Source organism: Kryptolebias marmoratus, linkage group LG21 (genome assembly GCF_001649575.2).
Source record: "Kryptolebias marmoratus isolate JLee-2015 linkage group LG21, ASM164957v2, whole genome shotgun sequence".
Lineage (NCBI taxonomy): Eukaryota > Metazoa > Chordata > Actinopteri > Cyprinodontiformes > Rivulidae > Kryptolebias > Kryptolebias marmoratus.
Window position 1 is genome coordinate 16,183,482 of NC_051450.1, and position 13,734 is coordinate 16,197,215.

The 13,734-nt window shown below is 43.1% G+C and overlaps 3 protein-coding genes across 3 annotated transcripts in view; 1 reads left to right on the forward strand and 2 right to left on the reverse strand.

The window, feature by feature from the left end:
- The window catches only part of gpr12 (G protein-coupled receptor 12), a 7,003-nt gene extending 6,458 nt beyond the window's left edge, over nt 1-545 (reverse strand). Inside the window, exon 1 of the mRNA XM_017406406.2 lies at nt 190-545. The gene's annotated coding sequence lies outside the window, so the exon portion shown is untranslated. The remainder of the gene's footprint in view (nt 1-189) is intronic.
- A 940-nt stretch (nt 546-1,485) lies between these two features.
- On the reverse strand, nt 1,486-9,010 carry usp12a (ubiquitin specific peptidase 12a). The gene is made up of 9 exons (XM_017406331.3): nt 8,706-9,010; nt 7,673-7,753; nt 6,474-6,687; nt 6,157-6,392; nt 5,872-5,948; nt 4,059-4,142; nt 3,764-3,961; nt 2,837-2,915; nt 1,486-2,447 (listed from the first exon to the last, which is right to left on the reverse strand). The coding sequence occupies exons 1-9, from the start codon at nt 8,751-8,753 to the stop codon at nt 2,346-2,348; spliced, it is 1,119 nt and encodes a 372-aa protein (XP_017261820.1). The 5' UTR covers nt 8,754-9,010; the 3' UTR covers nt 1,486-2,345.
- Nucleotides 9,011-9,739: 729 nt separating this feature from the next.
- On the forward strand, nt 9,740-12,864 carry rpl21 (ribosomal protein L21). The gene is made up of 6 exons (XM_017406361.2): nt 9,740-9,842; nt 10,512-10,590; nt 11,559-11,620; nt 11,979-12,091; nt 12,419-12,569; nt 12,742-12,864. Exons 2-6 carry the CDS (start codon nt 10,524-10,526, stop codon nt 12,829-12,831), a joined length of 483 nt encoding a protein of 160 aa, XP_017261850.1. The 5' UTR covers nt 9,740-9,842; nt 10,512-10,523; the 3' UTR covers nt 12,832-12,864.
- The last annotated feature ends 870 nt before the right edge of the window (nt 12,865-13,734 follow it).

The following is a 13,734-nucleotide window of genomic DNA, read 5'->3' on the forward strand; positions in this document are numbered from 1 at the left end:
CCCCCCCCCCCCCCATCCCTGTCAGCCTGCATCCAGCTGCTCCTAGAGCCGGTTTCCTCCTGGGCTCCCAACCTGCTGCTCCTCGTCAGCAAAGGGATGCTGGCTGCATTTTTCCATGCATGCATGCAAATTAAAATAAATGAAAAGGTGCTCCTATAATATTAATAATAATAATAATCCCAGCCCTACCTTGACTTGGTGAGGTGAGGCTAGATGGAGGAGCGGCAGCCCTGGTTTCCCATGACAGGGATGCTGGACGGAGATGCAGCTCGGAAAGAGAAAGAGAGGAGGAGGAGGAGGAGGAGGAAGAGGGGGAGGGAGGTGGGGGACGCGATGGAAGAAGAAGAAGGAGAAAGGAGCGCGGAGCGGCTCTGCCACTAGCGGAGCATCGCCGTGGACTGCGGCTGTGCAGAAGGGAGGAGCAGGAGGTGAGGAGGGTGTGGAAGGAGGAGGGGTGTGTGTGTGTGTGTGTGTGATGATGATGATGTTGAAGGAGGAGGAGGAGGAGGAGTCCCAGAAGAGCCAGGCTGCCAGAAACCGGTCGCACACCTGTCACAGACGTGCGTTCATTTCTGATGCAAACTGTGTCCCCCCGCCTTAATGAAAGGGACTCATATCGCCCGCCGTCTGTCGTGACTTTTAAACTGAGCTTATTTGTCGAGGAAACATTGGAGCCGCCTGATCTCATGAAACCTGTCTGGGGTGACACTCATCTACTACCACACCAAATTCCAGCTCCGTGGCTGTAAAATTGACCGAGCTGCAGCCACTCATGGGTTGCCTTTAGTCTGTTGGCTGTGGCGGCCATTTTGAATCTGAGTGCCTCCAAACCTTAATCACTTGTGGGTGTCCATCTAATGGTTATTAGCTGGAGGTTTCATTAAAATCCGTCCAGTGGTTCATGAGATATTTTGCTAACAGACCGATAGACCTGCCTCCATGAGTTAGCGCTCAGAGTATGTGCTGGGGGGCGACTCTCAGCTACTACCACGCCACATTTTAGCTCGATATCTGTACAAGCAACAGACTTTTAGCCGCTTTTGTGTTTCTTAGTGTCGATTAGTTGTGGTGGCCATTTTGAATCCTGTCCACTCTTGAATATAATCACTTGTAGGCCAACATCCAGTGACGTCTCTCTCTGGGAGTTTCATTAAAATCAGTCCACTGATTCATGAGATATTTTGCTAACAGAGGTAAAAACCCTTTTTCGCCCACCTTCAGGCTCATTCCAGATCACCTGAACATGCAGTTTGCTCAGATGTTTGTTATTAACAGCATCCCTGATGTGTGTCACCCACCTCCACCTCCTCCCTGGTCTCCATCTTCTCCGTCACATCCTCCAAGCAAACTGTGGCCTCTTTAACACACACAGCTTGTGTTTCTCAAAAGAGCCTGAATGGATTAATAACAGCTCCTGTTGCAAAAGCAGAAGTACCCAAACCCACCACTGAGTGGCGACGCTGAGCCCCCTCATGAGTCATCACCTCAATCTTAGTCTTTATTTTTTTTATTTTTTTTCCTTTAAAACAGAAAATGATCGTTTCACAACAGGCCTTTTTGTTTGTTTGTTTGTTTTCTTTTCCAAGCAACCCCTCACATTAAGCTTGCCAACACCTACAAAACGGTATCAAAAGTGCACCATAGTGTTAATACATCTTCTCAAGGTCTAACATCTTCCAATGATAATATTATCTTGTAATATTTATACAAATACCATTCTGTACACTGTAGAAATACAACAGCCCCAGGAGAAGGTATCCTATAAGTGGGGTACCCGCCTCCCGCCCATCCTCCGTTACAACCATGACCAGAAACTCCGTCACAGTTTAGGATAACGTTGTGGGAGGTGAAGACTCCGGGCCGATATTACATCATATGAATTAAATACCCACTCACCCCACACCCAAAGGCAAAAACTAGAACACCACTCATACAAGCAATCAGCATCTGTACAACCCTCAGTCTTCTTTTTGTTTTGTTTTTTCCTCCTTGTTCTTCTTCTTTTTTCTTTTTAAACAGTCAGTTTCATTCATCATCTGTCCTCGCAGCAGCAGCAGCGGTGGATGAGGGGACAGGAGGGACATGGACGCCATTGGGGGAGGGGAGGGGCTGGGGGCTGGGAACGTCCACAGCTGAGCTGCGGCGCCGAGTGCGTGAAAAAGCACAGGTATGAATTCCAGCTGTGCAGCCAGGTATGACACCTTGCGAGCGGCTGTGGTGTGTTTTTATTTATTATTTTTTTTATATATATTTTTTTCCCCGCCCAGTCTGCTGCTCTCCAACTAGAAGAGGGAGGAGAGCGTCTCTCTCTCCGGGTGCATGCCTTGAAGCGCTCGAGTCCACGTTTAGTCTCTGGACTGGTAAAACAGGATGTAGCCCGACTCTGAGTTCTTGGAGATTTCAGAAGTGAGGCCGTAGAACTCCTCTATAGCCTGAGCATCGATTTTCTGCAGGAGGAGGTGTGGCGGAGTGTTAGAAAACAGAACACGGAACCGGAAAGAAATAAGAAAAACAAACATAAGTTACTGCTGGTGCTCATGAAAAAGCTGAAACTGAGCTGCTAAAGCTAAAAGTAGCACAAGAAACAAAAATAGAGCAAACATTCTGACGCAGATTTTTTAAGAATTAGATCTCAATGTATTTCTATGGAGAACAAATTTGTAAATAAAGTTAAGTATTTTTGAAATGTATAAAAGTTACAAAAACCAAAAGTCGTAGCAGATATCTCCTGAATGAGAGGAACGTTTTGATATAAGAACGGCTGAAATGGCGCACAAAACAAAAGCAGGAAACGGCGTGAGAGCTGAATCAGCGGTCGCGCGATAAACTCGCTCACCTCCACAATGTCGTCGTCGAAGAGCAGCCAGAAGTCGTGACTTTTCACGATGGCGATGTAGTGCCCCCTGTTCGGACCGCTGAAAAGACAGGAGGCGCCGTGTTACAGCCTGTTTAGACCCGCAACACGTCTACGCTTTATTTATACAAAACAAACATACGCTCGGGGAAATCTAAGGGCTTTAAGCAGGGTTCACGTCATTTAAGACGTGAATTAAAGGGTCAAGATTGGGTTCATTTGTTAAGACGGTTGAAAAACTGCAAACTTAGATATAAAAATCACAGCATTACTGTAACAATACCCATTAAATCCAGATTTAAGTACATTATTTTGAAATTACAATCATTTTCAGACACATTGAGTTGAGGATGACTCTCAGCTACTTCTACACTAAATATTTAAATAAATTCTACATTAAGATCAAATTACAGCTTCTGTTGGCTGATAAATAAGACTAATAGTTGATAAATCTTACCCAGTCAGGCATCTAAAGTAAATAGATTATTGTCACGACAAGATGAAAAGCAACAATCACCGAATAGAGATTCATAAAATGGCAGCTGGTTTCAATATGCATCGCCCTGTTCGCCTTTTAACCCGACAAGAGTCTCAACGGGAGTTCGGTTCAAAGAGGAGAGACATAATTTACATGTACAGAGCTCTCTGCTCACTTCTGCTGCCTTTTTTATTTCATTTTTCCTGCTTTGTTGTTTCCTTCAGCTTCACAGAGAGCTTGATGAAAAGCAGGGAAACACCCTGGATAAACAGACACGCCAACTCCCGCTGCAGCGCACAGATTTTCCGTTTTCTCCTCATCGGATGGCTTTAGATCATCCTCAACACTGTGCAAACTGGTTAAAATAAAGTTTGAAGCAGGAAAACGTTGTGATGGTCAGGAGGCGTTTAACGCCGCGTTCACATACTCACCTCCCACAGTGCACCACCACAGCAACCAGGTCGTATAGCCTCTCGGGGTTTGTGGCGTCCCCGGAGGTGTTGAAGAGGCGGAGCTCCAGGGGGAAGACGACGCGATAAGACAGCTTGGTGTATCGCTGCAGCTGCTCCATGTACTTAAAGCGCTTCAGGTGCAGAGCCAGGATCATCGGCAGCTTCTTCACACGCATCCTACATTTACGAACAAAAAACAAACAAAGAAACACACAGTGACGCTCCCGGAATAGGAAACTGTTACCAATCATAAACGGCGACGCGCTGCACTGACCTCTTGTGCGCCTCCTGCTTGCTTCTACATTCCTCACAGTAGTATTTGTACTCGCTGCACAGTGTCTCTGTGTTACTGAAACCTCTGAGAGGAAACACAAAGGAAGCGGTTCAGTCCAAACTGGAGACTTTCGAGTTTAAACCTGTCAATCTGAATTAAACCAACATGTCTGCTGTGAGAAAAGGAAAGCAGTCAAACAACCGCCTGCAACGTCTGGTTTTAACAAGGAGGTAATAACAGAACCTCAGACAATACTACTAACTGGAAAATCTGAATCTAACTGGCTGCAACTGTTGGAGACACAAAACTGCAAGAAAATCTGCAAATTCTCACTTGAATTGATACTCATGACACGTTTAAGTAACAAGGAATAAATAACCACATTCCTGCAAACAACATGCAGATTCCTTTGTCCCAATTTAGTCACAAAGTGTTTGAATTATGTCTCAGTTTGATTGCACTTTATTCCCTTCTTCTTGTCTCCGATTGCCTTACACTTCTCACACTTTCTGACTCACGGAAACTGAACTGAGAAGGGTTTGAGGCGCCGAAGACGACCCTGTATCTCAGTGGTGTCCAATCCTGGTCCTGCATGTTTGAGGCGTTTCTCTGCTTTGAATGACTGAGGGATTAAAAGGCTTCTGCAGGACTTGAAGACCTGCTGAGGAGCAGGAGAAACATCTAAAACCTGGAGGATGGTGGCCCTCCAGGACCAGGACTGGACGCCGCTGCCGTAACTACTCTGAGACTAAATATAATATGTTACCCTTTCCGTTCAACATCCCAACAACACAAGAGCAGCAGAGGAAACCGAGAAGCATTGCAAACGTTTCGAGACATTTTGGAGACTCCCTCACGAGTGCCGTTTCCAATTTGTTGCCCAGTGAGATTCAGCACAAAGCCAGCTTACAATAAAAAAAAAAATCAATTTCTTTCTTATTTTTTAACTGAAAGGAATAAGTGATCAATCAGGTCATTGAACGCATCACTTCAGTTGACAAGTGACTTGCTGTAGTTGAAAATATGGATTTTTATTATCATTTAGAGCTGCTGAAGCTGAGGTAAGTCCTGCTTCTCTACTAAAACCCTGACACAGTGTTACTGGAGTTGTGTGGGGATGTGAAATGGAAACGCAGCAAAGACAGTCCTGACAGAGTGTCCACATCACAAGACATTAAAAAGACGAGGGTCCTGAACACGAGCTCCGGTCCACAAACACTTCAGCTGATTTAAATAACTGCACCTGTGTGGCGAAGGAAACCACAAGAAACTGTCTATTCTTTGGTGTTTGAAGATACCAAATGTTTCAGGAACAAAAATTTAGCTCAAGACGTTCAAGCAACGCAGGACTCACTCCAGCCTGACCTCTTTTAAAAGAGAGCGCTTTAGCCGATTTTCCTAAAATAATTCATTGATTTATTTTTTGTTGAGCTGGAGGAAACTCTGCTTCATGCTGTAAAAGCACGAGCAAGCGGGGACCAGCTGCCTCAACGTTTGCAGCGTACACAAAATCAAGACTCAGCCCTTTGTCTGGAAGCCTACCAGAAGATTACATGAAAAAAAAAAAACCTGCTTTAGTTGCTCTAATAATGGTCAAACCATCGCACCACCACTCTTTAAGGCATTTGAAAAAAGTAGAAATGTCATACAATTCCCTGAAACATCTATGAGGTTGTTTCAAAAGAGCTTTGTTGTCTTAGCAGCAGTCGTAACTTCCAAAGAAATTGCAGCCTTCAAATGTCATTTTTGATTGCAAAAGGCTTCAGCCAATCAGCGGCGAACGCCGATGCAGCTTTGCTTCGTGTCGCTTTACCTGAGGCAGTGAGTGATGGAGGTATTCTGCTCCACATCCACAGAGAGGTCCAGAAAGTCCTCATCTTTGCTGCTTATCTGAAGAAAAAAAAAAAAAGGTCACAATAAAACAATAGCAACTTGTTTGAAAGTGTCAGCCCAAATTGTTTTCACTGAACTTTATTGTAAAGAAAACCCTACTTTAAAGACAGTTGTTTTTTAGTTTTCTAAAAGCATTCCTTGCACTCATAACCCCCCCTCTTAAATCCTCAGCAGACTTTTTGACAAACTGGTGAAGGCGCCTCACCGTTTCACAGGTGAGGCAGCGCGTCTCATTGGTCAGAGTGCCTTGGAAGATCTCGTGGACCCAGGTGGGAGCAGGCGTAGCATTGCTGTTGTTGTTCTGGGAGTCCAATGTGCCGTTGGCAAGGCGGCCATTGGTCTTATCCTGCTTCCGCTCCTCTTGAAGCAGGTCGGCAATGGTGTTGAGCAGGTAGTTCAGGAACTCGTGGGCATCCTGCTGCATGTAGTTATCAAACAGCTCTGCAAAGCAAGTGGAAAAGATAATTAAGAGATGTTACGAGTTTAGCAAGCCCTGGCGCTCTTGCTCGAGTCGGCACTGACCGTTCTCCTTGCGTAGCCGTGTGATGAACTTCTTGGGCGGGATGACGCCCACTTTCCTCTTCTGGTTGGCAATACTGTGGAACAGGTCGGCCAGGCAGGTGAGCAGGTTCTCCTTCCGCCGGGGCTGACTGCGGTACGCCAGGATCTTCTCCCGGAACGGCCGGCAGAAGTACAGAGCTTGGAGCACCGAGTTGCAGTAGCAGGTGTTCCCAAACTGAAGGCCGCACAAAATAGAAGCAGATAATTCACAAAAGAAGAATTTCTTATTCAGCCAATGCAGGCAGCTGCTTCACAGTTCTTACCAAATTACTTTATTTAGCTTCGACAAAACAAGTTAAATGAGACAAATATATAAATAAATGCTTTATAGCATATATCCAAGATATATTTGGGTGTTTGATGTCATCAATAACTCAGAAATCAAGACAGCCTCTGCACTTTTGACCCTCCAAAACCCATTAGTCAGTGAGCCGTTTAAATTTGCAGAGTGCTGTTAAATAACAGATCCAGGGAGCTGCGCTACGCTATCTCCTTGAAAAGCAGCTCGATGTTTGAAATCTGGATTGGCAGCCTCGCAGAACTGGTTCCCCTCAAGACGAGGTGGGTTACCAGAGCAGCTCAGGGTGGAAATTTCTGTCACGCTTCAACAAGAGGCAGCGCGTGACTAAAATGCACTATTAAACCTTTGCATATACCTGTCCTTTAATGAGGTGGCAGTGATTAGCTTATTCATTTAGGCACTTCCTGATTTGGATGGCGCCATCCATTTTACATGAAGTGGGTGGAGTTGGTTCGGCCACATCGCCTCATGCATCGTCAAGCCCCAGCTCTGAGCAGAGTAGTCCAACCTCCTCATCGCCATCTCATCCCAGCTTTAACTTAATCTCGCCGCACGGCCCTTTTGCGCTCGCTTTCTGCTTTGAAATTAACAAATCCCCCTTTTCGGCAACTGATTCCGACTCGCCTATTAGCTGCAGCCTGACTGTTAGTTTGCCTCAGTGCTGCTATTTGCAGTTCATTGTTTTAACCACCTGGGCCACTTTGACACATGACTCAAAACGTCTGAGTCTAATAGATGCATCTGTACCAGCAGTTTGTGGTTCTGCAGAAAGGAGGGGGGAATGAAAGTACTGAAGAGTAAAATTTATGAATAGGAATAGCAAATACCCGCAACACGACTGAGAACATCAGTCACTTACGTTGACCAGGCCAAAGTAGTGCTCATTGACTGGAAACTGCTCAGATCCAATCTCTTTCTCCAGAGCAGAGGCATTGGCGCCCTGTAAAAAGCACAAAGATACAACTCACTTTCCTCCACTTTAATGCAAACTTCACGTTGTTTTAATAACAAAAATAAAAACACATCAGCTCTGCTTCTAAACCAGCGTGCCTGCTAAACATTAGATTCCAGCAGCTGCTTATTTCAAGGTCACTTTTGTGTTGAAATAAAAAAAAAAAAGTGAGAAGCAAGCGTTTCCTCCAACGCCTCACCCCGTTTTATTTGCCATTACAGCTAAAAGCATGCATAATTTCCACATTAAAGTAAAGCTGGGTGAGTCTACATCTCATTTACTGTGTGTGCATGTGATATTTGTGTAAACTAACACAGAGGTTGTCAAAAGTTTAAGCTAGAACAGGTGGATGTTTGTTTGAAACGCATAAATCTGAGGGGATACGTGGACACGACGAAACCGCAAAGACTCACAAACGCGCCGCTAATGTCAAGCAACGTCGTCATTAGGCCTAATATTATGTTATAGTTTTTTTCAAAAATGAATCCGGCACCCCCCACACGCACATAACAACCGGTTCTTGGCCGGAACTCATCCATTACCCAGCTGTTGCAGTTGTTGACAAGCCCAAACACTGATTTTAGCTTAGCAAGCTAGCTTCGAGTCCCAGCTTCGGCAGGTGCACTGTCATCGTCCTCGCGTGAGCTGTGATAAATATTAACCAAATAGGCTGCAAAGCTAAGGGTTAAAAACCAGGAACGTGTATCTGTGCGACCGGGGATAGCCATTAGGGGGGTAAAGAAGAAAAAAAAGAAGTGCGGAGGAGCGAGAAGGCGGTGGGTGGTTGCTCGCTTGGCTACATACCGAATCTTGCTTGCCTAGCACAATAACCGCTTTCGTTTATATTTCCGCGGTTTAAATAGCCAATATCGGTGTAGTCGTGATTTCCGTATCGCCCCGCGGGTTAAAGAATGTCGATGTGTGTCCGCCGAGCACTCACCATGGTACAAAAAGAGGCAAATTTTGAGACTGTCATTAGGATTTCCATTCGGCTAACGCCATCTTCCACCACACAGCCGCGCGCGCTGACAGGACTGGGCTGGTTCCCCTCGTGAAGACGGGCAGGCGACTCTGCTGAGCTCGCGACTGCGGTCCTACGGCTCAAAAACACAAGATCGTTCACCGCCCGCTACTTCCGTTTTCGCTTTATCGCTACAGGGTAGCCTCTTCTTTTTTATGATTGTCGCACTTTAAAGCTAACTGCGTAACATAATAGGGATTTCTAATCTAAATAAACAGCACTGTCCCACAAAACGGAATTCCAAAAGGTAAATTAACCCCTCAATTATTCTTTAAAACGCTATTTTGGAGGTGTGACGGAAATGATTACACCAGAAGGCTATTTACTATTCAAGAAAGGCACGCATAGCAACAAAACAACACACTGGTATACAACTAAACAACATGACAACATCTAAAAATGCAATTTAAAAAATGTAAAGATTAGAAAAAACAACATGATAATATACTTAAATAAAATTTGGGCTTTTGGTTGAACCCTTTACATAATATTTCACTGAATTAGGCAGTAAAAAAGAGGTTTTTGTTTGTTTTAAAAAGTTAGAAAACTACTTCCGTGTATAAAAGAAACAAGTGAAACGAATCAAGGTATTAATTGTTTTTGTGTAATGTCATGCAAAAAGGCATATTTCCGCTATGTAAAATTAATACTGGAAAGCCTTAAAAAGTGCTCATTGGATGGGAGTTTAAAAAATATATTCTAGTGTCTTTATGCAGAGAGGGTACCAATAGTACAGTTTGCAGTTTTTCAGTTGATTTAACAAGAACCTCAAAGTTGTTTTTTTACTTGAGATGAAAATGAAATATGAAGTATTAAGCTCTTTTTCAAAATGTTTTTTAGAGATGAAACATATATTTACGTTAGAGTACTCTTTATTGTTGTATTCTTACACTGTTTATGTGAAGAATCACAGTTAAATCTAACTCTTTGTCTATTGCGCCTCACTCTTTTAGTTCAGGCAATATCGCAAACTACCTAAATTGTATTTCACAAGGCGGAGCTTGGGGGCCTTTAATCTCTCTTTCCGCCGTACCCGCCATCTTGTATAGACCGGGGGTAAGATATTCTCCGTTCTTATGTCTATTTTCTTTTAAATTACATCTTCGTTCGGGCTTTGTTACATTTAAATACGCACCGAAGATGTTTCAATACTCTTTGCGGAGTTATAGTTGGCGTTAAAAGTGGTTCCGGAGTGATTTTTGTTCGTAAAAATGTGATCATCATTAGCAGCGTGGCTCTCCATGCGGCCCAGCCAGGCTCCGAAATGCTTTAACACAAACAGTATTTCCATCTGGCACACAGTTAATCTGACAGATTAAAACTTTTTGTTTGTCTTAGATTGTTTCAGATCGTAATACTGGGAGATTACAGATCATAGACATGTTGTTGGGATATATCGCCCCGTTGAATCACCCTATTGGCAGGTTTCAGCACTGTATCTGGTTAAAATTGTACTTAATTGTTTATATGGGAGGCATAATGTTTTGCTACTTAAGACTTTATCAAGATTCATTCATTTAAGCTTAAACAGCACCAACTTTGAATCCTGTATTATTTTAAAAAGCAACAATCACTGCTGAAAATCTATCTAGTTATTAGTTCTCAAGGCTACAAATGTCATTCCTTTATACCCCGACAAACACAACCTCAGTCAGTCTGGAATATAATAAGGCTTCTGTTTATGTGTCGCTTTCAAGCCCATTAATGAATGTATTTTTTCCGCAGTAATCAGGCATCATGACGAACACCAGAGGCAAGAGGAGGGGGACCAGGTACATGTTCAGCAGGCCATTCCGCAAGCATGGTGAGCCCCGTTTTTAACCTAAAACTCCGTTCTCACCTGATGATAACGTGCAATCCAAACAGGTTGGAGTCCAAGGCTACGCTCACACTGCTGGTCTTAACGCTCAAAGACCGATTTTTTGCATGGTCGTTCACATTACATTTTAAATGCGACCATCAGAATCTGGCGTGAACAGTCTCCAGTTCCTGAGTCGACCAGTACGAACAAAAGACAACGTGACGTGACATCACACTCCGCACGCCGAGTATATGGAAGTAAACATGGACGCTTCGAGTGTCAGTGTGTGTATTGATTCTGAAGTTGCAGTCCAATCAGGGCCAAATGTACATCCAAATGGTGAAAAATAAAAGAAGACCGTGAAGAAAAAGAGCACAAATGTTAACGATGACCATGTTTGGAGCTGTGGCTACTACCTCTGCAGAGGCGCGTGTGGATGAAGAGTCGGAGCTCAAAGCGGGGACACTTTAACATGAAGGACTTCTGTCCTTTCATCCGACATGAAACACTGCGGTCACTTTGGAAAACATTGTATTTGTATCCGACCCTACTGAGACTTTTTTGTTTTTCTCAGCAGTATAAAGTCAAATAAATGTCCCTAATCAGAAAACCTGAGAAAATGCCCTCATTTTTCCCAACTTGCACAACACCTACACCCTCTGTGTCCATTCCAGATATACCAGCTCTGTACAATCCAATCTTTTACATATCTATTGTTGGTTTGCAGCATTTGAAACTCAAACCCCCTGATGTTTTAGCAGTACTCGTGCAAGTGTTTGATTTCAGAGTAGCAAAGGGAGATGAGATAACAGGGTGTAGAGATGTATTTGTTTTTAATTAATGTACTTCGATTTGTTATTCTTACCCAGGAACAAGACCATACGTCAGTCAATAGTATATTTGTTTTATCTTCTTGGCTTGTACACGGTCCTAAATATTTGTCCTTAACTCAATGTTTTTGTTCTTTACAGGCCCAATCCCCCTGTCCACATATATGCGCATCTACAAGAAAGGAGACATCGTAGACATCAAGGTGGGGAATGAACATATTCACGCTGAATTAATCTCTTTTTTTTGTTTTAGTTCCTCTTTTTAACAAACTAAATCAAACCTTTCTGTGGACAGTGTTTAGTCAGCATTGCAAATATGAGGAAGTGGACAGTTGTTTTTTGTCAACATGGTTAATTATAACTTAAAGGTCTACCAATTAACTTTCACATCCTGCATTTAAAATGCCTGAATTCACAGTGGATTTCTTACTTTTTTTTTAAAAAAAAAGAACAGTGATCTGATTATATGTTTATGGAAATAAAAAGAATGGTAGTTATCTCGTACTGGTTTTATTTGTGAACTTGTTTGTTTTTGTGACGTCCTGTTTTGTTTATTCTCAGGGCACAGGTACCATTCAGAAAGGTATGCCTCATAAATGCTACCACGGCAAGACGGGACGTGTCTACAATGTAACCCAACATGCTGTCGGCATCATTGTCAACAAGCAGGTCAAGTAAGTAGGAAGTAAAGACTAAAAAAATCCACTTTGGTCTTTTTTTTACCTGGTTTTTCCTTGAGTTACTAAACATCTTGGATTCAGTTTTGTTTGCATTAAAACAATAACCCCACCTTCACTTTGCCACCTGGAACCTTCCTGTCTTTGGTGGTCATTCACGTGGGGGAAAGCACTTCATCCTGTAACACCCCAGCTTAACTTTCTGTTTCGACTTTGGGGTGTGTTGAGGAGACAGCGAAGGACAGCAGTTCTTTGCACGACGAGTTGATTTGATTTTTATTTACCTCCTCGGCCTGACGCCCGTGTTCTCCCCTTGGCTTCCAGAGGCAAGATTCTGGCCAAAAGGATTAACGTGCGCATCGAGCACATAAAGCACTCGAAGAGCAGGGACAGCTTCTTGCAGCGTGTGAAAGAGAACGAGCGCAGAAAGGTGGAGGCCAAGCAGAAAGGCACCTGGGTGGAACTGAAACGCCAGGTATGAGCTGATTTATGACTGCCGGACATTTTAAATGTAAACAATTATTACACGGGTCTGTAAAGCAGCTTGTGAGCACTTGTAATATCAGAGTATTTAAAGACTTCTTCTCAGTGCAGTGTTTGTAATTGTAACCCATGATTCTGATTTCCTGTCCTTCTTGCCTCCTCAGCCTGCTCCTCCACGTGAGGCTCACTTTGTCAGCACCAAGAAAAACGAGCCGCAGCTGCTGGAGCCCATCCCTTACGAGTTCATGGCATAAAGTGCTCGACATAATAAAGATATTTGTACACACGCTCAGTGTTGCGTCGTCTTCCTGTTGAAGCCCGTGAGCCGTCACTCAGTGATGATTCTCCTCCTTTGATTGCTTCAGATGAAAACAAAAAGCACTTTATTTCACCGGCGAACTGAGAGTGACGAGCACACGTGGCATAAGCATTTTATTTTCTTACATTAGTACTTCCTGCTTAGATATTTACACCACAGGGTTCACTGAAAGACAACCTGCTTTGAGTAATGATTCAGACCTTATTTGGCTGTTTTATATCCTGAATATAAAGGACATTTAAGGCTGCCTTACTCTATAATTGCAGGTGTCTTATTATGTTTATAGAACCCTCAAATGTTACTCTTAAAACTCAGTTTTAAGTTAGTATTTGGTGTACAAATTACTACTTGAGTGGCTAAATTTAGCAAAGAACTAGAACCAGTGTTTGCAGGCTGCTGGGATGTGATTATGAATTTATTTTGGGCTAAAATTCAATAACAAGTGAAATGTTCAAAACCTCAATGGATTCTAAGTGGTTCAATATGAACGCTGCCTTCATGAAATGTTGAGCATTTTTGGATTACAGGAGCATAAAAGTTATAGAGTTGGTGTAATAAATGTTTAATTAGTTGAGGTTTGATGTGGAAATGAGGGATTAAAATAATGCAGCTGGTCTGTGGTTTTTAACTTAAAGGTGTAATCAATTTTATTGATTTAACTTCAACCCAAAAAGTTTAAACCATGGGCAACCTGCAGATTTAAGTTTAGTCCTAAATGGTTTAAATACATCAGCTTCAATTTTCTCAAAGTGTCTAGAGGTTTGTTAACCTCCCAGAATGATGCAGAAATAAAATAATTATTATCGCAGTTAAAAAAGATGTTAAAGGTTTCTGCTCT